The sequence below is a fragment of the Chrysemys picta genome, chromosome 2, assembly GCF_011386835.1.
Source record: "Chrysemys picta bellii isolate R12L10 chromosome 2, ASM1138683v2, whole genome shotgun sequence".
Taxonomy (NCBI): domain Eukaryota; kingdom Metazoa; phylum Chordata; order Testudines; family Emydidae; genus Chrysemys; species Chrysemys picta.
Window position 1 is genome coordinate 207,469,991 of NC_088792.1, and position 27,183 is coordinate 207,497,173.

General features: G+C 40.9%; 2 protein-coding genes across 5 annotated transcripts in view; both read left to right on the forward strand.

The window, feature by feature from the left end:
* Positions 1 to 544: 544 nt before the first annotated feature.
* Positions 545 to 4,454, forward strand: LOC101940074 (uncharacterized). The gene is made up of 3 exons (XM_065585326.1): positions 545 to 683; positions 829 to 973; positions 1,756 to 4,454. The coding sequence occupies exons 2-3, from the start codon at positions 862 to 864 to the stop codon at positions 1,965 to 1,967; spliced, it is 324 nt and encodes a 107-aa protein (XP_065441398.1). The 5' UTR covers positions 545 to 683; positions 829 to 861; the 3' UTR covers positions 1,968 to 4,454.
* Positions 4,455 to 9,107: 4,653 nt separating this feature from the next.
* Positions 9,108 to 27,183, forward strand: part of LPIN2 (lipin 2) — a 62,935-nt gene continuing 44,859 nt past the window's right edge. For 2 of the 4 annotated variants that reach the window (XM_008174990.4, XM_008174992.4), the window contains exon 1: positions 24,336 to 24,621. In XM_008174990.4, coding sequence (XP_008173212.2) covers positions 24,535 to 24,621 — 87 coding nt within the window. In that variant the 5' untranslated portion in view covers positions 24,336 to 24,534. Of the gene's footprint in view, positions 9,352 to 20,504; positions 20,626 to 24,335; positions 24,622 to 27,183 lie in introns of those variants that run through there. The other 2 variants (XM_008174993.4, XM_042854793.2) reach the window with 2 other exon arrangements.

Genomic DNA, 27,183 nt, shown 5'->3' on the forward strand with positions numbered 1-27,183 from the left:
AAGTAGTCCCCTGGTTTCAATGGAACAACTAACAAGCTTAAAGTTTAAGCAGATGCGTAAATACTTTGGATGAAGGCTTAAGGAATTAAAAAGATCAACTGGGACTTTGTTTTCACAGAATTTATATATATTAAACAAAGTAAAAGTGCTTCTTACTTTTTATTTTCAAAGCAGGGAAAGTAGCCTCATTGTTTAATATGCCATGATTAACCTTCTGAAATTTAAATACAAATGTTGCCAATGAATTTGATACTTTCACTTAATATGATATGAAGCCAATTGAAAGCTGATAATTAGATCATTCCATTTTAGGCCCAGAATTTACACTATAATTATAAACCACAATTGACTAAACCTGCTCCAAGTTACACTTTTGCATCATCAGTGAAATCAATAGGATTTCAGAGGTGTAGCTGAGAGCATAGTTTGGCCATTTCTCATTGGAGTAGTAGATTAACTAAACTTTCTTATTTCTTGCAAGTATATTTTTAATACAGTTTCATTTTTCTTGCAGAATTTTGTTTTCTCTCCAAAAATCTGTTCCCATCATTCCTCCATATATTTGACAGAGCTACAGGGGAATATTCCCATTATGAATGGTGTAATGGAAAGCATTCATTAGATACACTGATCTACTAAATAATGGGCCCAAGTCTGTGCCTCTTCACTTCAACAGACATTGTGTATGTATATCTGGATGAAGAATTTAGGCTGATACCCATTTCTAAATATACTGATTATAGGGGTTCTATCACTGCTGTTTAAAAGGAAATTTCTGATGCATCTGCATTTCTTGCTTGTGCATTCTTTGTTCTTGCTTTGGTATAGGTGATTGTGACTCCTGCAACGGCACAAATTGGCATGGTTATGCATGATGCTGATGTGCAGGGACCTAATCTAAATACAATGACTATAGCTAAAAGGAAAAAAGCAACTGCCACAAGTAATTATCACAATGAAGGGGAGAAAGAAGGTAAGAGTTCCTTCATTTATATGGGTGCAGCTCCAAGAAGAAAAATAAATCTGACATTATGCTCTTAGAAGTCCATGCAGATCATTACTTCCTAGATGTGAGTTCTTAAACCACATATACATATCATGGGCAAGATTTTCAAAAGTGACAAGTGTTTAGCATGCCTAACTTGAGATGCCTGGTTTTCAGAGGGCTGGGTGCTCCACACTTTCGGAAAATCAGGCCCCTTTTGGTGTCTCAAGTTGAGCACCCAAAATCACTAGTCACTTTAGAAAATCTTGGCCAATTTTCTTCTGTGAGTAAATGTTTGCAGGTTCTGTCCCTTTAAGGGGCGGCTCCAGGCACCGACGCAGTAAGCGCGTGCCTGGGGCAGCAAGCCGCGGGAGGCGGCGTGCCGGCCGCCGTGAGGGCGGGAGTCAGGCAGCAATTCGGCGGCAGGACAGATCACCGCAGAAATGCTGCAGAAACGCTGCCGAATTCGCCTGACTGCCATGCTTGGGGCAGCAAAAAACATAGAGCTGCCCCTAGTCTCTTAGTATAAAAACTCTTTAGGCATGGACCTGTTTACTTACATGTCCGTAAAGGGACAAGCTCACTCTAGGCTCTATATATCAAATTACAACAACATAAGTTCTAGTGCAGAATCTCCTTAAATAGGTGTGGGAAGAGGGAAAGGAAGAGCAAAAGGTCATAAACAAAGTTAAAACAAATCAACACTCTACATGCCTTTGTGTTATGTCAGAGTAAATATGTGAGAATCTATATTACTTCTCCTAAATCAGATTTTGTTAAGCCACATGCAGAAGAGATTATTGCTACAGAAGAGACACCTGATCCAAATGAAATCCTGATTGTGGAAGAGGGAGATGATCGAGATGGTAGCGGGCAAGCAGTAAAGGAGACTGATGTGAAGTCAACAGTACCAGAAATAATTCTTCATCCCACAGGAAGCTTGATTAGACAGGGAGAGAAATCAGAGGAAACAAACACCTGAATAAAACTATGATGTCACTGTATGTGTGTAACAATGATTTTATTATGAAATAGATATCGATCTTGTGTTGAACTTCCATGGGATTTAGCATCTCCATAATATGTTTATAGAAAGACCTCCTAATTCTGCCTATTACCCTTGTAATGGCTTCACACGCAATGGGTTGTGGGTTTTTTTTTAGTGTACATTCATATCTTAATATCATTGATTAAATACATTGCAGTTGCTTCTAAATATTCTTTAGAATGTATCTGGCTGGCCAGTGATTCAGGCTTTGATAAAATGCAGTGGCACAATGACAGGCGTGATTAGAAGACCTTATGATATATCCTGTCAAGAAGCATCATATTTACTACTCTGCAAAAGGCATGCATTGATATTGTATAGGGCTATGTAGAAGGGTTAGACCAATGCATACTAACATTCATGCTTTACAGCATTACAATATTCATACATAAGTCAGTGATTCAAGTTTGTGCTAAGGAGTCTCAGATCTTTGGCTACTTAGATATCTTTGCACAAAAATGGCAGAAGTTGAAAAGTGGATGCCTAGAAGCAAGGTGAAAAGAACAATGAGTTCAAAATGTCTTTTGTTGATTTGTAACACAAGCTTAACCATTTTTAACGTGTGTGTGTGTGTGTGTGTGTGTGTGGTTACTGGTATTTGGATAACTCATACCTTTGAATTTTGTACATTTCTATGGAATGTTTTAAAATTGATTTTAAGACCCTCAAGGCCAAATTCTACTTGCTTTACCTAGGGGAGAAGTCCTCTGGATTTTCCTCTGATAGTTCAGAGGATTATTGTCCAATTAAAAGAATTAGGCTCATAACATATTTCCAGGGTATAAGCTGACAAATTTTGGAATATGGAAAAACATAAATACCAGCTATTTTTAATGAAATTGTACAGAAATATATTCAAGAAAGAAAAGTTTAAAATGTTTAAATCATTTGCTGGTACTTTGATGCTTCCTATTGAACAGGGATCCAATGGCCCCATGCAGCTCCCATTAAAAACAATGGAAAGACTCCCAGTGACTTAAATGGTAGTTAAATTGGGCCCTGTTTGGAGGCAATGTGAGTAAGTTTTCACTCTGGCAATGCTAACAACTTTCCTGTAAACAAGATGGATGTCACCAGACAAACCAGAGCTTGAACAACTTAGGATGACCCATACAAAGTGATTCATTCTGAGAGACAGCAAATTGCCAGCAGATGCTAAATAACACACAGCAAAATGTGGATGAAGCAAGAAATACAGAAAACAAAACAACCCCTAAGAATGCATACATCTCAGACTGAGCTATTGCTAAGACTGTTCCCACCAGCCACAGTTACTGTTTGACACCTGCGGCCTGGTTCACTACTGTATTACTTCTGTTTTACATCATTGTAACTCCATTCAAATCAATAGAAAACTGGAGTGGCACATAGGCAAATCAGGCTGACAAATCATATATGCTAATGTACACTGGTTTGATACAGAAACACTGAAGGGAGTGGTTCTACACTATGAGATGTTTTTAATGGCAACTCATGATACAAACATTGTTAGGCATGTATTGGCTTTTGACTGCAGCAGAAACAGGGTGACTAGTCTAGAGGAGAAATAATGACTATATCATTGAGTGAGAGAGCAGCAGCTAGAGAAACTCTGCCCTTTCAAAATGTCACTGCTATGCAAAAATTGGTATTTGCTGCTTGTTTTGTATGCTTCTTAACTCTTCTTTATTGTTGTGATTATTTGAAACTTGCATAATCTTATCAATCGTTCTTTAAAGCTCTTCAGAGCAGGGAATTTGTCTTTGCCTGCATCAACGTACCATGAATATTTACGGTGCTATCTAAGTGATAAATATAACAATGATGCAGGTTTTTGCCATTCAGTGCCTGATCCAGCTCTTATTCAAGTCAGTAGGGGCCTTTCCATTGACTTGAATGTTCTTACAAGGCCTGATTTGATGACCATTCTCAAGTAGCGGAAGCCTCAAATTTAGGCTATGGATATCAATGACAGAATTCTTTATTAACTTAAATTGAAGCAGGATTGGGCCTGTAAATTTTGGTTTAAAACAAAATAGATTGTTGCTGTTTTTATCAAAGCCTACGCTGAATAGAAAATAAGAGTTTTTTTGTTTTAGCACTGAAAATACATCAGGATTTCTGTTTTGTTTTGTTTTTAATTCCTCTACAAAGCTCAGAACACAGACACAACAGTATTCTGTTAGGGCATACTCACTAACCGGTCTAGTGTCATTATCAGAGGTGAGTGAAATGCAAAAGGTAAACATACAGCAAAAATGGTGATAATTAAATAAAATCTTTAAAATTATTATTTTAGTTACTAACTTGGTGTCATTCACATAGGCAAGAAAGTGCTTTTAAAAATAAATTATCTTTATATCTTGTTTCTGTAAAATTGATTGAATGACCCTAAACTACTTACAATAAAACTGAAATAAAAGAACTGTTGAGTGTACTCTATTTACGATGGTATTGAATACGTATTTTTCTTGTGTTTTGAATCTTTAATGTGAGAGCTCATTATATGCGCCACTATCCATGTTCTTTAGTCCTCCAGTCCATTATATGATGACAGAATGTGAATTATTTCTATATCCTGCAGTCAGACAGGTACAGACATTTGTGACTAGGGTTGCCATCTTTCTAATTGCTGGTAACCAGATCCCTGAGGCCCTGCTCCCTGCCCCACCCCTTCCCCCAAAGCCCCACCCCCTTCTCCCCCTCTTTCCCCCAAGGTTCCGCTCCTGTCGCTTGCTCCTCTCCCCTTCTCTCGCTGGATCGTCTCCACCACCCTCTGTCCCCCCGCCATCCTCCTGGGCTCCCTCTGCTCTGGGTATGTCACAAGAGTTGCTGCAGCCTGACAAGGAGCCTGCCTGTAGGTAGGAGTCAGCCCCGGCTGAGCAGGGCTGGTATGGATTAATTACCCAGCACCTACCCTCGCCTCACGGTAACTGGACTTTTGGTGTCTGACCGGACACAGCCAGGTCCCCTTTTTTATCTGACTTTTTGGTCGAAAACTGGACACCTGGCAACCCTAAATGGCACACGGACACAGAAGCCAAAAACCAAACTGTCAGGGTTGCCACCCATCCAGATTTTACCCAATCTGTGACTGTATTTTGAAAGATTTCAGAGTAGCAGCCGTGTTAGTCTGTATCTGCAAAAAGAACAGGAGTACTTGTGGCACCTTAGAGACTAACAAATGTATTAGAGCATAAGCTTTCGTGGGCTACAGCCCACTTCTTCGGATGCATATAGAGTGAAACATATATTAAGGAGATATATATACACACATACAGAGAGCATGAACAGCATATCAGCATATCCTATAGCCTCCTCCATCCAAATCCATTGTTGCCCCCTAGCAGGGTGGGGGGCATTGAACCTGGGTCTCCAATAGCCCAGGGGGGTGCACTAACCACTAGACCAACAGTTAAAGTAGGTGCTACCTACCCCTTTTTTGTGTGGTCTGAGGCAGGTTCCTAACTTATTCCCTCATGAAACATCTCTAGGAGCCTATGCTGTCTGACTAGAGGCAGCAGGTTCCCATTCGTAGATTGCTAAACAGAACTATGTGCTTCCCTGCAGCCTGGACTTAGGCACTTATCGCTGACAGAGGGGATGGGGATTAGCACACATCCCTGTTGTCGGCATCTCACAATGGCTAGCTTAGGTGGCTCCTTGCCTAGCGTGCTGGTTTTGTAGATGGCTGTCTGAAGCCTATCTCTTCCCATCCACTGTATAGGAAGCCCAGGCGCCTAACTCAGCTTTGTGGATCGCAGTTTCCTGTGATTATCTAGGCAACATGATGCTCAGCCTTGTAATGCCTAAGTCCCTTCACAGATCCCACCTACTGTTCTGAAATGGATTTCCATATTATCAGGACCCTCTTTTCTGGAGCGGTTTGATAGCGTGTACAACACAGGTGCCAGGAAAAGGTTAATGAGCGGCTGTGGACTCAGCCCCACTCTGCTACACCTACCATAGGGCTCAGGCTTGTGGGGAAGGGAGGTAAGGGGGGAGGTGTGGATCACAGCTCAGCTAGGGACTGACTAGGAAGGAGAGCAGACCTTCAGCTCTCATTCTGTGGGAGAGGCTTAGCTGGGGCAGGAAATGGCATAAAAGAAGGCTGCCTGCCAGAGCCTCCCTCAGAGAAGATAGATCTGATGTGGGACTATTGTCCTTTTGATTTGCTACTGATGACTTGCCTGTAGAGGCAGGTGGTATCCTGCCTGCAGTGGGCAACAGCCAAATAAAACACCTTTTGTTTCTTTAGGGCTGACTAAGGTTTTGGTAGTGGTTTGTTCAGAATGCCGGAGTGATCTGTGTCACAGGCTGAAATGGAAGGGCTGAATTATCAGTTAAAGTGACACCACCTGCCAGTAAAGATTTTTCTGCCATCTGAGCAGTCAGTCAGTTGCTGGATTTGGTTTAATGTTATAAGAGGCTCTAGCTTAAGATTTCATTTTGAGAACATAAAGAAGAAGGGTTTATTTTTTGGAGGGGGGAAGAAGCAGTTAAATCTTTCTGGTGCCAGAAAGGAGATTCCTCTTAACTGGAAAAGCTCCTTCTGTTATGTGCAGCAAAGATATCATGGATCGAGGAAGAAAATATTTTTATGGGGACAAACACTAACATGTTTATCTTGCCCTTATCCAAAGTTGAATTAAGACATCGAAGAAGGAACATAACAAAGAGTAATGGAGAGGAAACCTGACTTAATTTAGGATGAATGTATTTTAACATCTTTAAATCTTAGTTCCCAGATACCATATGTTCAGGAAAGATATTATTAAAATATAGCTGGGTCACAGTTATCCTGACATGCTATTCAAATGAGTGGTTCTTTAGAAAACTGCAGCAGCTGAAATAGGCATATTTGTGCAGCAGTGAAGGAGTGAACATTAACCGTACTAACTTGAGTGAGAATTGCAAGTGTGTATCTGGGTGGTAGAATCTGACCCATAAAGTTTTCCAACATTGACTCAATTGCTGATGTGAAAAAGCAACATTATCAAGAAGAATTAGGCTTGAAATTTGACCTATAACTTTAAAACGTATATATATTTGCATAGCCTATGCAATTCTGTGTATGTTTTCTAAATAAATACTTAAAAAAACTTGGACTCAAAAATCAGTGTGTGTGCATGGTGAAGGGAACAGATTTCAGTTCTGTGTCCAAATTTTTTTAAATAACAATGAGAAACACACAAGTCACACCTAATTAAAATATGTTGACATATCTTTCCAGGCCATTTGTTGTAAGAGATGCAGAAGTCAAACCACATTCTCTTAGCTGTGTTGGACTTCTGCATGTACAAAAGATATGCAAGAAGCCTATAGGCTGAGATTCAGAGAGCATGTGCCTGCCCACCGTAGCAAGGCTTTCCCTACCCATAGATCACTGTGCTAGCATATCATTTTCTAGCAATGACTGCTAGTTGTGTTGACTATTATGCAAAATACCCAATTGTGTGATGTCACACAAATGTAAATGTAAAAACAAGGTAAATATCAAAATGGCCCTCCACCTAAATGGAATGAAATCCATTCTTGACAAAAATCTGATCATTTATTGGTTTAAAAAATCTACATTAAAATAAAGAGGCAGCAGGTTTCATTTACAGAACATTGGACTGGGACTCAGGAGACCTCGGCTGTATTTCCACTGCTGTCACAGCCCTGCCGTGTCAACTTGGGTAAATAGTTTCACCTCTCTGTGCCTGTTTCCCCTTTCATCTTTTGTATGTCTTGTCTAAACTGAAAGATATTTGGGGCAGGGACTGTCTCTTATTATGTGTATGTACAGTGCCTAGCAAAATGGGGCTCCAGTCTCAGTTGGGGCCTGTGGGCACTATCATAATGCAAATAAATAATAACTAACTAGCTTTACTGAACTCCAAACCAGTGGTGTGAAACATCCAGCTAACTTGAGGTATTTACCTGGCTTGCTTGACAAGTTAAGATTCTATAGAATCTAAGTTTTCATTTAAAAAAATTCAAGCCCCTCATGGATGCAAAGATAACTTTCACAGTATGAACCAAGTGTAGACAGTCTGAACGAACAGCTCTGAGAAGTGTGAACTCTACCATTACCTACTTTTCATCTCATTGGGTGTTAATAAAGCATAACAAATGATGACACTAAAAATGTAAGCATTAAAACATTTTATTGCCTGTAACAGCTGGGGATGAGGAAATGGGTGGGAGTGAAATCTATGACATAGAAAAAGTGTGTCACACAGGAGTGTTGGTAAGAAAATGAACTTTATTTGCTGGGCACAGTACTGTCAACTGAGTCAAGGCTGCAAAAGATACAAGACAGTGGGATCAGAATCCTCTGATTCCAGTGGCTACTTTTACAAATGGGAAGGAGGATTAGGAGCTGCTGCAGGGAGGGAAATACCAGGCGGAGAGGAGACAAGAGAAAGAAAGAGAAAAAGGGGAACGGAGAAGAATGAGAAACTACGGGCAGAAACAGTGGTGGTGCTGAAGAAGAGCATATTTTTCCAGAATTACCAGGAAGGCAGCAAGGCCCATCACTAACGATATAACAACTAAAAATTTAAATAATTACACAAAGGCCACAGCAAGCAACCTACCCATTGCCCTTGCGCAAACTCCCCATCACCAGTGAGAGAACTAATGTGGGAGCTACGTTCCTGCTAAAACAAATACAACCCCTAGAATGGCTGTTATTACAAGCACAGAGGAGAGAGCGTCGTTACCTGTCTCTCTGTCCGTCCCGGCCCCACAAACCCCCTGAGCTTTGGTACTTTGCAGAAATACGGAAATGGACATAGACACATTTTGTGTCCAGAGAGCGGACCTGCAGCAGTTATGAACAGTCTCGGACAGGCAGACAGACACCCACCCCGGGATAAGCAGCGCTGCACTGGGAGACACACGCGTTAACAGCCGTAATGCACGGAGACAGACATCAGTTTGCAGCAGCAGCGGCGCTGAACACACCGCGGCTTGCCCGCAGCACACGGAGCGAGAAGGCAGAGGTCTACAGGACGGCTCTGGGACACGCGCACACTCATGTTGATAGCCCCTCCCCCCGGTGCTGTCGCTAATTGGCCCGTGGCCCTGCCGCCTGCACGTCGCAGAGGCGGCAAAGCTCCATTCTGGGCGGGCGCGTGCCCCAGCTGAGAGCGGCAGAGCAGATACGCCAGGGAGCGGGGTCACGTGGGGCGAGGCGGCGGCGGCGGCTCAGCTGAGTGGAACTGGCTGGGCTTCGGGACCCGGAATCCCCCTTCCCCCGCTTCAGTGCGCAGGCGCGCCTGCTTCACGGGCTCCCGGGGCAACCGACGCTGCATTCCGCTCGGCCCCAACCACCGCTGCTCGGCAGGAGGTAAGCGGAGGCCCGGGCTTTGCCGGGGGGTTGCTCCGGGGCCCGGCTGGGGCTGGGTGTCCTCACGCCCACAACCCCCAACGAGCCCGGGTGGGGGGGGGGAAGGGCTGGATGCGGCCAAACCTCCCGCCTCTCCCCGGCCGCTGCGGGGACAGGACCGGCCGCCACCTCATCACGGTGCCGCCGCCCCGGGCCAGCCGAGGGGGCTTCCTGCCTGAGCGCTGCCGTGGCGAGAGTCAGAGCCGGCCCGGGGTGCCGTACGGGCGCGAGGGGAGCGTGGCGGGGTCACCCGGGGTTGGGGGCGGGTCTGGCTGGGAGAGACACTCCGGGAAACTGAGGCCGGTTGAGCTAAAGCTGCTGGAGTGTGAGGGGGCCCCGCACCCCGACTCTCCGGGGGAGGGGTCTGAGGCGGGGTGTGGAGCGAGCCTCCGCGCCCGGCACGTATCCGCGTGACGCGTGTGGGATCCTGGCCTAAACATGCCAAATAACGGAACGTGAATTTGAAAAATACTTCCCAGAAACACCTGCCAGCCCCGGCCCTTTGTACCTGTGCGGCTCTTACGCGGAAGTTGTTGAACTTGTTTAGCTGCGGGGCATTTTTGCCTTGGTTTTGCTGGTTATGTCTGTTGTGTAGCAGAGGATGAAGTTATGAATCACTTGGCGTGCACTCGCTGTGTCTGCGTTTTGAGTGGCGGCCAATGACCTGCTTTGTCTGAGTTGTTTTATGTAGACTCCTGCAGTTTTCATCTTAAGCAACCATGGAATACACTTTGAAAGCCTTGATGGCTCTGAGCAGGGCTGGATGACAGGGTGTTTAAAACCCCTGCACTTGGTACATCAGGACATGATGGTAAAAATGCCCACATCTTGGCTATGCATCAGTTCCATAATGGCTATCACCAGTGAAGCTACACAGGAGGTGATGTGTACATCTGATGATTTCTAAATACTACACACTTATAGGATTTAGTAGCCAGGGCTAGTCTTAGGTGGTGTTTTGTCAATCACGGCAGAAAATGTTTTGAGTCCTCCTCAAACATCACTATTCGTGCTCCTCTCCTCCTCCCCCCCCCCCCAAAGACACTGAAAAAAAACCTGATTTGGCAGAACCCTGAGAGATTAACTTGGCACTGCTGTAAGTAGCAATGTCCCATGATGTGTGTTGCCCAATTGGGATTCCTTCTGAGGAGAAGGAAGATTGCATACGATTCGTATGTAATGGTAGGAAAATCCAAAGCATCAAAGTAATTTCTTAACAATATGATGATGCGTCCAGTGTCTTTTTGAGTGCTAACTAGTCAATGTTTGTGAAATGCATTGAATGTGAAAAGTGGTATATACATACTTACTTATGGTGGCTTTTTCCTAATGAGAAGAGGGAATGTTCTGTCTCTCACTGGTCTCTCTGTACACCCCTGCAGCTCAGATAAAGATCCATTACACTTTTTTCAAAGATTCTCCAACAAAACCAGGGAAGACCAGATTTGATAAACCTGATTTTGAAGGTAAAAATAAGTAATGTTAAAAAAAAATCCTTAACGTTTTTACTGCTTTTTGCTCCTTTATGGTGTATAAAGAGCATAAACCCAATCAAAAATAAAGAACCTTGTCGGTCACCTTTAAATGGTGTCTAAAGCTTTTTGAGGGCTGTGTAAAGGTGGGGCAGTTTTAACTTGTATTTAGAGAGGCTTTAGTTCTTTCCATTAAGTCAGAAGTTCTTGAGCTGTGGTCTGTGGAGCACTTGCTTGAGGTTGACGGAGATGAGATTAGTTACAGTGTTGCTGCTCCTTGTTTCTAACTTCTAAATAGCATGAAGACAGATGAAAATATTTGCCTGATGCTACTTTTCCATGAAAACATTTTTTGTAATTGCTATAGGTATGTTATGTGATTGTACCGATCACCTCCCTTTCTATCTGCTAATGTGAATAGGAGAGGAGGTGGTCCATGAACACTCTGCTATAGTGTTGGTAACATTCTAAAACGAATTTTAGAACCCCCTAAGCTAAACAAAGAAAAAGAGATGTCTATACATGAACATGATTACTGAGGCTGTCAGGCTACTGCTTGAATTAATGACTACATCATCAATGCATCTTCTTGGGTTTTACTTTCAAATACAGCAAAAATAAACCTAAAAGGAGTGGTAAGCAGCAGTAACAATAAATATAATTTTATCGGCTAGTATCTGAGTTCTTTGTTTAAATACATCAATATTTAAGTTTGATTCTTTGTTTTGTGAACTTTGCACCTTCTTTCTGAATATGGAACATTTGATTGTATGTCTAATTGTGTACATAACCCCCCCTTTTTACATGCAAATCTTGTAATGCTGGTATATAGCAGGCATTTGTCTGCCACAGTATTCAAAATAACCTATTTGTTTGTAGACTCCTGCAGTTTTCATCTTAAGCAACCATGGAATACACTTTGAGAGCCTTGATGGCTCTGAGCAGGGCTGGATGACAGGGTGTTTAAAACCCCTGCACTTGGTACATCAGGACATGATGATAATGGCATACGGTGGGCATGCACACTTTTGCTCATCTCTGAAATTTTGGCCTTGTGGATTTAAGAAATCTCCATTTAAAATGGGCAACTATAACACTTAAAATTTAGATTTTTTAAAAAGTGGGTGTGATGGGTTCCCCCCAGGGTGCCACCTGGAACTGGGGTACCACTGAGCCCCCCTGACCCACCAGCCTGGGCTCCCTTTACACTGTACTGCTGTGACCAGCCTGCCAAGCCCTTTGCCACATACTCCAGCACACATACAGGTAGGGACACACCCAGTTGCAGTACATACAGACTGCTGAGATTAGCTCTGCATGGGGAGGCTACAGCTAAGGAACTGCTCAGCTGCTCAAGTTCACCCTCCCCCGCCCCTCCCGAGTGCAAACCCAAAATTATACTGTCTTGCACTGCACAGAGATCTGTACAGCGTAAACTCATGAAATTCATGGAGAGGATATATATAACTGCTTTTTGCCTCAAGTTATAAATCCCACACACTGGTTTGTGATAACGCAGAAGCAAATTAACTACAAAAGAGAGATTTTAAGTGATTATAAGGGATAGTAAACCGATCAAAGCAGGTTACCTATCAAATAAACAAAAATGCAATCTAAGCTTAATATACTAAAGAGATTGGATATGAGTAGCAAATTCTTACCCTAAATAATGATTTAAGCTGGCTGCAGAGATTCTTAAGGGGCCAGCTGCCCTTGCTTGCAGCTTAAAAACCCCGGGTATTCCTTTCACAGGTTAGAAATCCCTCTAGCCTGGGTCCAGCACTTGTTTCTCAGGTGTTTCCAAGAGTCTCCTTTGGGTGGGGAGTCAGTGTAGAACAGTGATGTAGAACAGTCATTCCCCTGCCTTAAATAGCTTTTGCATATGGTGGGAACCCTTTGTCTCCAAGCTTGGTTCCCACGCCTTTCAGTGGAAATGCTCTGGTATTCCAAGATAGAGTCCAGTAACCATCACATGGGTAAGTCACATGCCCATGCATGCTTTGCTTAGTCACAGCAGAGGCCATTACCCATACTTTAGTTAGAAAGTTTACAAGAAAGCCCATTAGATGTAGATGGTCCATGGTCCATTGTGAGTTAAGTGTCCCCCTGATGGGCCATCCAACTTGAGTGGGCCCTTCCCAGCCAGTCATTTAGGGTATGTCTACACTGGCAAGTTTTTGCGCCAGAAGTTATACCACTTTAATTAACGCACTTTAATGAAAAGTGCAGTTGCGTGTCCACACTGTTTTCCGCTGGCGCCATAGTGTGTCCACACTTGCAGCACTTGCATTGCCAATGAGAGCAGTGCACTGTGGTTAGGTATCCCACATTGCAGCTCTCCCCCTTCTACTGCTAGGTCTTGTGGGAAGGCAGATGGGATCGCGGTGCATCTTGGGTCCAGGCTCAATGCCCCGTGATGCACTGCTTTCCATCCCAGCATTCAATGTGCTTCAGTCTTCAGTTCGTGGCATTTTGCATTGTCCCTTAGTGCTTTCCCCGCCACATCTATCTGCAGGATTGGACCCTGCACTGCTCTCCACTGCTCTGCTAGCTCTCATTAGCACATCGCAAGTGGCAGTGGATTATTCTTGAAGTTACAAAGGCAACGGCAGTCACAGTTGGCTGACGTGGTGTCCGACATAGACAGCAGCAATATTAGATTGCTTTTGATATTCACAGACGAGCTGACTGCAGTGGAACATTGCTTTTGGGAAACTAGCACTGAGTGGTGGGATCACATAGTTATGCAAGTCTGGGATGACAAACAGTGACTGCAGAACTTCTGGATGTGGAAAGCCACCTTTATGAAACTGTGTGCTGAGCTTGCCCCAGCCCTGCAGCGCAAGGGATCCCAAATGAGAGCTGTGCTCTGGGTGAAGCATGTGGCGATTGCAGTGTGGAAGCTGGCGACTCCAGACTCCTACCGGTCGGTCACGAACCAGTTTGGAGTGGGGAAGTCAACCATCGGTGCTGTGTTAACGCAAGTGTGCAAGGCCATTAATCGCATTCTGCTGCGAAAGACCGTGACTCTTGGCAACATACGTGATATTGTGGATGGCTTTGCACAGTTTCCCTAACTGCGGTGGGGTGATAGGTGGGACACACATTCCAATTCTGGCACCGGACCATCTTGTGACTGAGTACATCAATCGGAAGGGGTACTTCTTTATGGTTTTGCAGGCGCTTGTGGATCACTGTGGGCTGATTCACAGACATTAACATGGGGTGATCTGGAAAAGTGTATGACGCACGTATCTTTAGGAATGCTGGTCTGTACAGAAAGCTGCAAGCAGAGACTTTCTCTTCAGACCAGAACATCACCCTAGGGGAAGTAGAAGTGCCCATAGTGATATTGGGAAACCCGGCGTACCCATTAATGCCATGGCTCTTGAAGCCATACATGGGAAACCTAGATAGCAATAAGGAGTGGTTCAACAAAAGGCTGAGTAGGTTGAATGTGCATTTGGCTGCTTAAAGGCGCGCTGGCGATGCCTATATGGCAGGCTAGACCTGAGTGAGGAAAATATTCCAACAGTTATAGCCACGTGTTGTATGCTGCATAATATTTATGAAGGGAAGAGCGAACGGTTTTCTCGGGGTGGACTGCTGAGGCAGAAAGCCTGGCTGCTGATTTTGAGCAGCCAGATACCAGGACAATTAGAGGGGCGCAACGTGGAGCAGTAGGAAAAAGGAATGCCTTGAGACAACAGTTCCAACAAGAAAATTGGTAACGGTTGCTGCTATGCTTGGGACTGTAATGATTACTTAAATCTGGTAGCCTATGAAGCAACTATGATTGTTAAGTCCTAGGATTCAGTGTAAGGGACTAATAAAGTTGCTGATTTGCATGGTGCCATTAGGTATCATCCCTTGCGGGAAAATAAAGAAAGAGTGCGTATTAATAAAAACACTGCTTTTATTGACAAACCACACAGGCGCACACAGCCATCCACACAGTTAGTGGGGGGGAGGGAAGGAATCGGAGGGGGATGATTTTCATAATTGAGTATAGGTCCAGCTTTCATTGGAACAGCTGTCTGCAGGGGTGGAGTGTAGAGGAAAGCACAAAGTGTCAAAAAGTGGAAAGGAATGTGCAGGGGAGAGTCTGGAGCATGTCGGTTTGACACTCCATAACTTTAATCAGCCTCTCTGTGGCATCCCTGTTGTAAGAATCCTTCTTTTCTCTTCCCTGCTTTTCACTTTCCCTCCACTTCTTGTGTTCAGTGTTTTCAGCCTCTGACTGCTGCAGCACAATCTAGAACATATCTTCCTTGGTCCTTCTCAAACGGTTTCTTATCTTGTGCAGACACTCTGCTGCTGTCGGACGGTTGTTTCTCAAGGTGAAATCTGGAAACACATGGTTCACAATAAACAGAAGAGCTATTGTCAGCTACACACAGAGCATTTGAAACAACAGTAACATTAACACAATGCTGGTAACATGCCTATCGCTTTCTCGGTGACTCTAGGCAAGCACACATGAGGCAGAAGACCCCACCTATGGTGAGGCCAGGGCAGTGAAGCAATCTGAAAAGGTTACTTATGGGGGGCAATACTCTAAACGGTACCACCGTTTTCCACAGGCGGTGGTCACCATGGAAGATATCTCACTCCTGAGGGTAAGCAGGAAATCAAGGGTGCATCTCCTACACGCTTGTGGCTTCCGCCCCGGTCCCTAAGTTGCTCGCCTGTGTGCAGCTTTGGTCCCTGTCCAAGTGATTGCAGAGTGGCATGGGAAAGTCTCTCTCAATGCAGGAAGGAACAAGGCAGCTCTGCCAACGAACCTCCGGCAGAGGATTGCCAAGTACCTCAAGGAAAGTTTCCTAGAGATCTCTGTGGAGGATTCCCATAAAATCTCGGAGTGCATCAACTCTTTGTTCCGCCGTACTGACCCCAAAATATTATTGAAATTGCATACTTGAAATTGCATACTTGGCAAAGGTTCCTTCATCGGCATCATGCTTGGCCACGATGCTCTTCTGCAACTGGCTGGACTGCTCCAGGGTTACAAACAGCTCCTGGCTCTCCGGCTCGCCTGTCTCCCATTCTCCTCCTCCTTTTCCTCGTCGAAGACCTCCTCCTTAGTGTTGCCTGAACTGGCCTGGGTTTCCGACTCCTCAGAGGTTTCCACGCTGCTCTTGGGGGTTGTGGTGGGGTCACTGCTGAGAATCGCATGCTGCTTCTTGTAGAAGAGGCATGTCTGCAGTGCTGTACCAGAGCGACTGTTCGCCTCCCTTACCTTCTGGTATGCCTGCCGCAGGTCCTTGATTTTCACACGTCACTGTGGTGTGTCCCTGATGTAGCCCTTCTTCCCCACGCTTTGCGCAATCTGCTTGCAGATGCCTGCGTTTCTATGGCTGGATCAGAGTTATGCCTGCACAGCTTCTTCTCCCCACAGACCAAGAATATCCACCACCACCTGTGTACTCCAGGCTGGATCGCATTTGGAGTGTGGAGCTGCCGTGATTATCTGTGCAAGCGAGCTCTCCATGCCAAACAAACAGGAAATGGAAATTCAAAAGTTCCTGGTCCTTTGATAGAGGAGGGACTGTTTCCTGTGTACCTGATTTCTGTGCAGCAGAGCTGAAAGCGTTTACCAGAGCATTGTGAGACACCTCCTGGAGGCCAGTTAGGTCAACGTAAGCAATGCAGTGTCTACTCTGCCTCTTTGTTGACCTAGCAACATCGAATTAAGCACTGTGCCTCTCATGGAAATGGAGAAATTAAGCTGACGTAGTGGGCGAGTTACGTCAGTGAAAGGGACCTGGCTCTTTAGATGCATTTGTCATTAGGTCAGCATAAGGCCTCTTAAACTACACTACCAAACTGCATAATGTAGATTGGCCTAACACTCCTAACCCATTTGGCCGAGGAAATGAGATTGAACTCAGAAATTAAACTCAAGTCTCCTGAAATAACATACAGAATATTGGAATTGGGCCATTCAATAGGTTAAAAATATTCTGAGTAATAACATTGAGGTCTCATTCTGTAAACAGCAAAATTCTGCATTGGTGTACACTGTACAGCTCCATTGACTGAGAAGTCAGTGAAGTCTCAGGATATATGCAAGTCTGGAATGTAACAGTCTCAAAAAGAAATCCTGTCTTTGGGCTGGTGGCATGGTCACTGTGCTGGTTTTTTGAGGAAATAATGGAAAGTAAGCAATGGAGGAGCATTCCTGTGAAGGAGGAGATGTTTCAGTAATGTTCATTGGAACTGAAATACAGGCTTATTTCACCTTGATGAAATATACAGCAAAGATGGAACTCTCTAGATCTTGTTAATCAAATGGAGGACAAATTGGAATTTGACTTGTGATATATACTGAAGTGGAGTTATCATCTTCAAGCAATTTTTGTAAACTATTGTTATAGGGTGGTGGTTGTTTTTTTTTGTACTCTTGTTCTACTGCTGATACACTATTCCTTTGATTTATTTCCTCTGATTCCCTGGATGAAAAGTCTGTGTGTTATCCGGGTCAAGGAGCTCTGAGGCTGCATTGCATTACAATAATGTCAAGCATAGATGATCTATGAATGCATAATGTAGAAAACACTATCACATGCTGGGGATTAACAGACTTATCCTTTTTACAAACAGTAGTTTTGTGACTGTCCATAAAAGTTCAATCAGCAATACCAATATTTTATACTAGGAAACAGATCTATTCTCCTCTTCCCTCCTCACCTTCCCAGGGAAAATTCTGGAATCTTGGTTTCCCCTCCCCCCCCCTTAAATCCCATTCATAATAAAGACTGTTTTATATGCAAATTGAATGCATGATTAGATTCTTCTTGTGATGCATGTGCTTAATTAAAATCAATGTTAAGGGATGTTAAGTGCATCAAGGAGAAAATTACTTGTGTGTGTGTGTGTGTGTGTGTGTGTGTGTCAGAGAGAGAGAGAGTGTAAAATCATTTAACATTGAAGTGTGAAAGTAGATTAAGGAAAGTTTCCAGTTGTCATTTATGTGGCTATCAAATTGCATATTTGCACTTTTTGGTAAAGACTTTATGGGACTCTGTGTTTGAAATCTCTATGCTTGTATCTGATAGTGATGATGATGGTATAATGTGTGGATACAATGCAATATATGTTTAAAGGTAAGGAAATGCTATTGATAGCATGAATTAATTATTGTTGGATTGCTTTTCATATTTCCAGTCTTGCCGTGTACATGGATGCTTTATTTTTTGTTTAAAATTAGGTGAGAAAGAGGTGAAAATAAAGTCCTAGATAATCCAAATCAGATCAGTGGAAATACGAATCTCATCTGTTTTGAGAAAGGAGAGGGACAATCCCTCTTCCATAGGCACTGTAATAAAAGCTTTTCCCCTGGTGCTGCATGCTTGTGCCTCTCCACAGAGTTCAGTAACTAAATTGGGTTGTAGGGGTGCAGAGAGGTGTGTACCTTTTTATGCTTTGGTCATCCCAGGAAGAAATTGAAATGAGAGGAAATACTGCACAAATTTCATGGTTCCCTTCCATGATTGCTACAGAGAGACCCGGCCAGTTGTGATGTGGCTCCAAGAGGAGCTGCACTGCTGTGAAGAGAGAGGGATCATTAAAGTGGCTGAAGTCTCTTAGGATGGGTCCATGAAAGTGCAAGATTGGGAAGGTGTTCAGCCTCAAATAAACAGATCACTTTTCCTTTCCTCTAAAAGGAATATGCCAAAAAAACTAAGGTCTCCGTCTACAGGTATAAGATATGAATTTAAACAGATACTGGTATAATTATCTTTCTCTCCTCCACCTTGATGGGTGTAGGCACTTTTAAAAAAATTCTCATATAAAATCTTTTTTCAATTTAGCGTATGTCTCTTGAGAAATGTTTGAAGCTAAACCAAAGCTACGAGAATATCTTATATGAAAATGAGCCCGTCCACTGGGAGGGTGAAGTTTCTTAAACCAAGCTTTTCAAGTTGGTCAGTAATTGTGTGTTCCTTGTTTTCTGGGTGCCTAACTTGGTACCCTGGGGTCTGACTTACAGAAATGCTGAGCTCCCAGAGCTGCAACTAAAGTAAATGGGAGCTGTGTGTTGAACATTTAAAGTTCTATATTATGCTAAGTATTCTCAAATATCAGGCCCTAAGTGTCTCAAATTGGACACCTAAAACTAGTGGATACTTTTGAACGTAGAATCATAGGACTGGAAGGGACCTCGAGAGGTCATCTAGTCCAGTCTGCTGCACTCATGGCAGGACTAAGTATTATCTAGACCATTCCTGACACGTGTTTGTCTAACCTGCTCTTAAAAATCTCCAATGATGGAGATTCCACAACCTCCCTAGTCAATTTATTCCAGTGCTTAACCACCCTGACAGTTAGGAAGTTTTTCCTAATGTCCAACCTAAACCTCCCTTGCTGCAATTTAAGACCATTGCTTCTTGTCCTATCCTCAGAGGTTAAGAAGAACATTTTTTCTCCCTCCTCCTTGTAACAACCTTTTATGTACTTGAAAATGGTTACTATGTCCCCTCTCAGTCTTTTCTTTTCCAGACTAAACAAACCCAATTTTTTAAATCTTCCATAATAGGTCATGTTTTCTACACCTTTAATAATTTTTGTTGCTCTTCTCTGGACTTTCTCCAATTTGTCCACTTCTTTCCTGAAATGTGGCGTCCAGAAGTGGACACAATACTCCACTTGAGGCCTAATTAGTGAGGAGTGGAGCGGAAAATAAATTTATCTTTTTCTGCCTCAGTTCCCCATCTGCAAAGTGGGGATAATACTCACTTATCTCACATGGATATTGTGAAAATAAAGTAAAGGTTGGATAGCACTTGGATACTACAATGACTGCCATAGAAAAGACTGAGGAAATTAATTCTGTCTTCAGAACAGGGTTTGGATAGTGTGTCCCCAAGCCTTGTGTACTTCACACTTTGAACAATATGGATAAAATAAAATATTAGTTGCTCATTAAGTGCACTCTCCTGTGCACTGAATTAAGAAGTAGTCCTGTGGAAAAAAAATATTATGTAATCATGTAATTAGACTATTCACAATGCCTATGCCCAAGGTGGCCAAAATTAAGGTTGTGCAGGCAATCTTAATTCTGGCATTTACTAGCTGTTGCATACTTGAAAAAATATGCTAACTTTATAATTATTTCTAAAGGGAATTACATCTTGTTTAATTTACTAACATTCAGGGAAACTCGTTGAGAGGTTAGAGTGTAGCTCTTATCCAAAGCTTCTCCCACCATCCACTCCTTGAGATATGAATGCCTTCTGGTAGGTGCAACTGAAGTGGTGTATAGAAATGTATAAGGATCTGTTGAAGTACTGAGTGTCAAACTGGAATGCTGAACTTTTTTAAATAATGGGTAAAACAGAAAATTGTGTTTTTAAAAAAAAAAAAAAAAAAAAAAAAAAAAAGGTGTTGAAGCTGAAAAATCAATCTCTAGATAAGGTGTCTTAATCTCTAAAATTGTGGTAAAAGATGACCAGTTATAAAGAGAGACCAACAGTATGAAGAAGGAAAAAGCCGAGGAAAAGCAAGTGGTTTCACTGGCATAGGAATGTGCCACACACAATCTTTTTTTAAATATTTACTATCTTTGATTTAAGCAAGAATACATTTATATCCTAGGGTGTGTTTATGCCTTATGTCTCTTTGCCCACTTTAACAGGCTTTGTCTAACAAGGTTCTTGCTAGGAGAACTTTCATAAGTATCAGGAAAGTAATGAGCAATAGCAGAAGCAAGTAAGCTGTTTGCAGACTGGAGAAGATTCACATTTGAAACTGCAGTACTTAGGTAAGATTAACATATACAAAAATTAATTTCTTACTCCCCCTTTACCTCACAGGTAAGAAAGAAAACTGGTCTTTTCTGTGCCAGTCATTGTAGTATCCAAGTGCTATACAAACTTGCAGGGTGGATTTGATTTAAATTAAATTGTTTTAAATCATGATTTAAATCACTAGTCAGGAAGACTTGATTTAATCATGGTTTTCTACATAAAAGTGCATTCTTGTTGGTTGTTATAATCTTAATACATATTCATCACAACTCAGAGCTAGATGTAGGTTTCATTTTTAGAAGGTACACACTATACATTTTAAAAGTGATTTATTTTGAAGACTTTTCAGATTACTTTTACAGCTATATCAGAAAATGTATGATTGTTCGGTTATTTCATTTACCAAAGGTAATTGAAGCAGATATTTATGAAGTCATTGGGAGGTGAACTATCTCTAATTCAACAGGTTAATCATTTATATTTGAAGGTTTTTCTTGCCATGCTGTATTAGGAGGAGAACATCACCAGACAGACATTTACATTTTTATTTATCTAAAACAACAACATGTATTCTGGATTTTTTTTCTTCAGCAGCAAAGATATAATATTTTAACAAAACAAGCATTTGAATTTTTGAATTTAGTTAAACATTCAAGTTTTTTAAAATCAGGTTTGTTTTTGTTAAAATTGTTTTTAAGTAAAATAGTTAAATGAAATATTAAAAAAAAAATTAAATCGACTATGTCAGACAGGTCAACACAAGAAACTTAAAATATTGGCTTCTGCAGCTAACTCAGACATCTTCACCTTCATTTTCTGTTTGTTCATAATCTGGAAAAGAAAAACAAGCTTTCCTGCTTTTTCAGGTCTCAAACAATTTCTCAATTTGAAATGAATTAGTCCAAAGGAGGAAAATATTCTTTCTACACTGGCAGAAGACACTACTGCTGTTTAAAGTGAGATTATCTCTTCAACAGTCTCTGAATTCAAGTGCTTAAGTGACTTCCACCAGTTCACTGGTGTGTCTTTCTTTAAAACATCATCAGCAAACATATATTTCTTGAATGTTTCCTATTCCCAAACTGGGTCTCTTTTACCGCCTGCTGCCATTATAGGTTTTCCCTTCTAGTGAGAGAATGGTATGGTAGATCTCAAATCAATGAAGGTTACACTCAGAAAGACCTCAAGACTTCCAGAATATGCTGCTCAAACAGTTTCACTTTTGTTTCTACTGTTTGTCCCTCCCTTCTCACATTTATCTGCAGACTTCTTCTCCTTGTCCAGATCTATTCCGCCCCCAACAATCTTCTATTCATTGAACTTTTTGAGACTTTGTACTTTTAGAGAGAGGTCAGGGATTGATTCTGTGTGCACAAATTTGCAGAGGGACAGTAGGGTTGAGGTCTGCTATGTCTCACCTCTATATTTGATTTATTTAAAAACATTTTTGCTGTTAATAAGTATGTTATCTCTGGAGACACAAATCTACAGTTTGAGAACTGCAAAACTAAGTATCTCTGATGGTTATCTTCTAGACTGAGCACGGAGTCCGAATGGGTAGATAGAAAGTTTAACCTAAATAATCTATACAGAAGCCGCTGGAGCCCCATAAAATTGGGTCCCTAATCCATGAACTATTGGAACTCATTTACAAAACTTTTCTTGAACATTACATGAATATATTGTCTCATACTATATAATTAGAATTTATAATCCCTATTCCATGATGAGATACATTATAGCTCAAAGATATCTTAGTTTTTTATCAAAAAAATCCAATTTAAATAAAAAATCAGGTGGTTTTTTTTGTAATTGTTTTTTATCCACCCTGCAAACTTGACAAGTACTTCATTTGTCAGTTGCAAGTAGGGTTTCCTTACCACTAGCCCTGCTCAATGTGTAATACAGACCCCAAGTATACTTGGGGATGGGAGGGGCTTGTCCTTACTAGGATTTTTTTTTTTGGGGTGGTGTCTCAGTGTACCCAAAGTTCACTACTAGTCCTATCAAGATTACAGAATTGTTGTGTGCTGCTTTTAGTGGGTTTAACTTCAAAACTGGTTGGTATTTTTACCAATAAAAACTCCAGACATATAGTGAATAAAAATTACACTGGTTTGGGATTTACATGTTTTGAATTCTTACTGATCCAGGGTCAAAGTCCTACCAGCTGTCAGGGCTGAGGACTAATGCTCTGTACTCCTGGACAACTGGGAATTTGATTTGTTGAATGATGTGTTATAGACTAGCAAAGTGTGAGATACTGAAGCTCAAAATTATTTCACTTTTAGTAACATGCTTCTCTCTGTCCAGTGTGGTTCTACTTTCAAAAATGACTAAAAAATACATTGTCACATTAGAGTCCTAGTTGCTGACTTAAATGAAGGTGGTAGTGGTGGGGGACGGGTGACTGTAAAATCTGAGGGCAAGTGGAGTCTACCCTTGTCCATCCTCATAGTAGTTACTGCAAGTGAGGGACAGTAATCAAGGCTGCATATATTTCTGGCAAAAATTTAGATTAATCTAGATTGGCTTCACCTGTGGCCTCTAGAAGTTCTCTTGAGAAGATTCTTGAGGCCATTCGGCTGCAATCAACAACTAATTTGCCTTCATCCAAGTCTAATGTATTGATTACTTTAGAGGAGGGTATAATGGAGATGGTGGTTCAACATGTAGGACCTCTCAGAAACAATTATGTAAATTTGAAGTTAAAGAAACTTCTGTGGTAGTTACAACCTCTTTATTTTCAGTTGCAGTTGATCGAAATTGATGAAAACTGTGTGGAAGAAAAATGTTAACGTTCTATGTTAGATGGTTCATATTTTTCATAATGTGGTCAAGGTCACCTAGGCTTCGAGGAGAAATTTGCTTTGTTTTTGTACTGAATTTCTCAGTGATTTCATATAGCCTTGATACTAATTAGAGCAGTAGTGCTGCTTTACATTCTCTCCGATTTAAAAAGTTGTGTTTTTTCTTTGCCTTTAACGAAATAGTGATTCTGGTACATGGTGAACTTTTAGGGTTTGTCTAAACTCACAAGTTGTACCACCACAATACAGGTATAGTTAAAGTGGTATTAACACCCTAGTGTGGATACTGTTGCATTGGTATAAAAGTGCTAATTTGTATAGCTTATTCTTATAAATTGTAGGGGATAAACTATACCAGTATAACTTCATGCACACTAGGGGTTGTACCAATTTAATTATTTCAGTAAAAAAAAAATCACACCCTAATAGAAATAGTTAAATCAGTACAAAACCTTTGTGTGAGTCAGGACTTGGGTTGAATAGTAGGATTTTTTTTCCTTTAAAACTTAAATCTTCAGTTCAACTCCACTGATTTTAGCCGCTGATGGAGTACCAGGGTAGAATGGCTGATAGTGTCATATGATTGTACCCACAGGAAGCTGCAATCTGTACTAAAGCTCACAACATTGCTACAGGTGGTAGTTACAATGGCAAAACATCTAAATCAGCGTAGTGTTGACAAAGCATAAGAATCATTAACTAAATCCCTGTTTCATTACATGGAAGTCTCATCTAATATCATGTGACTTAGGGTAAATGATTTTGTATTACACTATCAGTACAAACATATGCTAAAGTATATTCATGTTACTTCTTATCTCACAGAGGAAGGGGGTTGTGACAGTTCAAGCAAATCTTATTGGTGAAGGAGTTTCTATGTGACTTTTTCTAAATAGCCATTTCCTTACTTAACCATACCATTACGTGTGAAAGTAGACTGAACATCAACCTCTCTCAGGAAGGAAAGACTGCAGGGGAGAAAACCTTACTATTTTAAAATACTTGTGGTAAAATTCTGCTTCCATCTTAAGAAGAAAAAGTTGGTACAACATAATGTTATGCTTTTTAGATTGGTATTTACCTGTACTGTGAAAAGTTAACTTCTTTTGTGAGATGTATTTCTCAGAAAAGATTGATATTGAAGATGACATAAATAAGAATGCAGTCATTGCACATGAAGGAATCCCTTCTGGTATCTTGGTGAGTTCTGTCCCTGATATCCTTATTTACTATAAATATAGTGACTTCATTTTGTGTGGCACAGTCAAGTAGTTAATAGTCATAGTGGATCTGTCAGAGAAACATTTAGTTTCAAGCTCTTTTTGAGTTGCAATACTCTTTAGAAAACCTTAATTTGAACTTCAGTGGACTTGATTTGGTTTCACATTCTCTTTCATAACTACATGCTCAACCGCAACTTCTAAATCTTTTTTTTTTGTTATGTTTATTTAAGAGCAAAATGTATATTTGTTTTTTGCTATGTATACCTTGGCATACCCAGTTCCTTTGTTAGATATACTTCTGTATATCTAGTTAACTTTTGCTATAAAGAATATGAAGTGACCTAGTTAGAAATTTATTTTTATACGCAAACTGAAAAATGGAGTATAAAGTAAAAATTAATGAAACATTTTAAAAACATTATTTTAAATAAGGATTTTTATTCAAGTGACATTTGGAAGCTGCCAGTCCTCTGTATTATTTATTATAACTAAATACAAGTAAATTATTATAACTAATACAAGTAAATATTATAGCTGCAGTTATAGTTTTGCTGATCTTGTAATTAAATATGTACAAAACTCTTAATTAAAAGTGAACAAGATACTAATAAAAATTATAAATGAGGAACAAATCTAATAAAATTTTGACTAAATGACAATTGTATCCAGTTAAACATAACTCCTACCTAATAAATATGTATTTTTACATGGGCAAAACCAGGTAAATTGAAGAAAATCAAGACTACACTCTTTTTCTTTTCCATTCTTCCCTTTTCTGTAGTAGTAATGAAAAGGAGCAACCCTTTATTACTAACTCAGAAGGCACTCTGCAATAGATACAATGTGAAATCAATAGAACAATTAATTCTCTTATCTATTAAGACCTCCATTGACATTTTTTCATAATGATAGTTATGATTCATTCCCTTTGTAGCGGAAACATCCTGTCAGTTGCTTGTGTGTGTATAAAGTGAACTGTGTATCATTTTGATTGAAAAAGTTGTATCTTACAACATGTATTAGCATGTAATACTTTGGATTTCCCAAACAATACAATTAGCTAACCAAAGGTTGCATTAGTAAACCAGATGGAGTACACCAGGATTCTGAGCTAGGTTTTAAAAAATTAAGATAAATTGTTTTTCCATTGTTGCACTGAAGAAATGCCACAAATACACAGGAAGTTTTTCCTCTTCTTGTAGATGCTGTTCCAGTTATGTCACGTGCTTGCATATAGATGTTCCATTAAAAGTTCCTAAACTATAAACAGTGCACATTAATGTACATTGTATTACTTTTGCAGTATTCAAAAGTGTGCTACATGCTTTATGGCAGACAGACATGGTCCCTGCCTCAGACCTCAAAACTTAAATTAGAACTCCTTAAATTTGAGAGTTTCCTGCCGAAGGTGTTTTAAAAATGTAATTTGAACCTCTAGTGTCTAGAATAAATCAGACATGTAGTCTGAGCTGAAAACTCCTGAGTTGTGTCCCATTTGCCATTGTGAAAGCTACTCGCCTCAGTTCCTCGAACTGTAAAATCTATTTTACAGGGGCGTGGAGAGTTAATTTAGTTAATATTGGTTTAAGTATCTTGCGCGTGGAACAAGCTATGCTACATAACCTAGCTATTTTTAGTTTCATAAACATGTGGCTTCATTTCCAGAGTAAGTAACTTTCCCCCTAGTTCTGTATTTACTGTTACAATTTGTCTTAATAGAAGATAGAGCAGGCAGTTTCAACTTTTTGAATTCTGTCATGGCTTTTTGCCTGAAAAACCTTTAATACTGTAGGGCAGTGTTTTCTGGCGATGCAATTTTTTTTTTCTTCCTGCTTAGAGCCACAGCATACTCCACCAATATTTGAATATTTTCAACTATAGAGAATCTTACAAATGCAAGCATATAACTTAAGCGTTCAAAAACCAAGACCTCTTGAGCATTAAAAATTACAAGAAGTTCCCCTCTGCTTTGGAGCCCTCAGTATTGCTGAGCCTTTAAAATCTGCTGTTAACTCAGCAATATTTTTATTATTGACTAAAATTTAACTTTTGGCTATTACTCAGAAGTCAAGAGGGAAGAGTTTGAACGCGGCAGGTAGCATGCATGTTCTGAGTCCCAGGGACAAATGAAAGCTAAAATAATTTTTTTTTTTAAATGCTGTCACATTCATTAAGCCTATCTCAGCTTTCCCAGCAGACTCTCACCTTTTATACCAGCCATGGAAACTAGACTGCTTTTAGGTGGTTCCAAAGAAGATGAAGAGGAAGCCATGGTTTCTTTCTTTTCTGTCTGCAGTCAAGACAATGTGAGATTTTAGCCATATAAGCCTGAAAGTAAGAGGGGAAACATTACTGCAAAAGTTTCCTTGTAGCATTTCTAAATCTGTGGTCAGAACTGCTTCTCTCACACTGGTGAAGCATCTGCATGTATTTAAGCAATGACATTGCTGCTACTTATCAAATTCAGTACTACTTACTTTAGGCTTTCCAGAATGCTCTTTGAACGGCTAAATCACAATTAAAAAAAAAGATCCAGAAA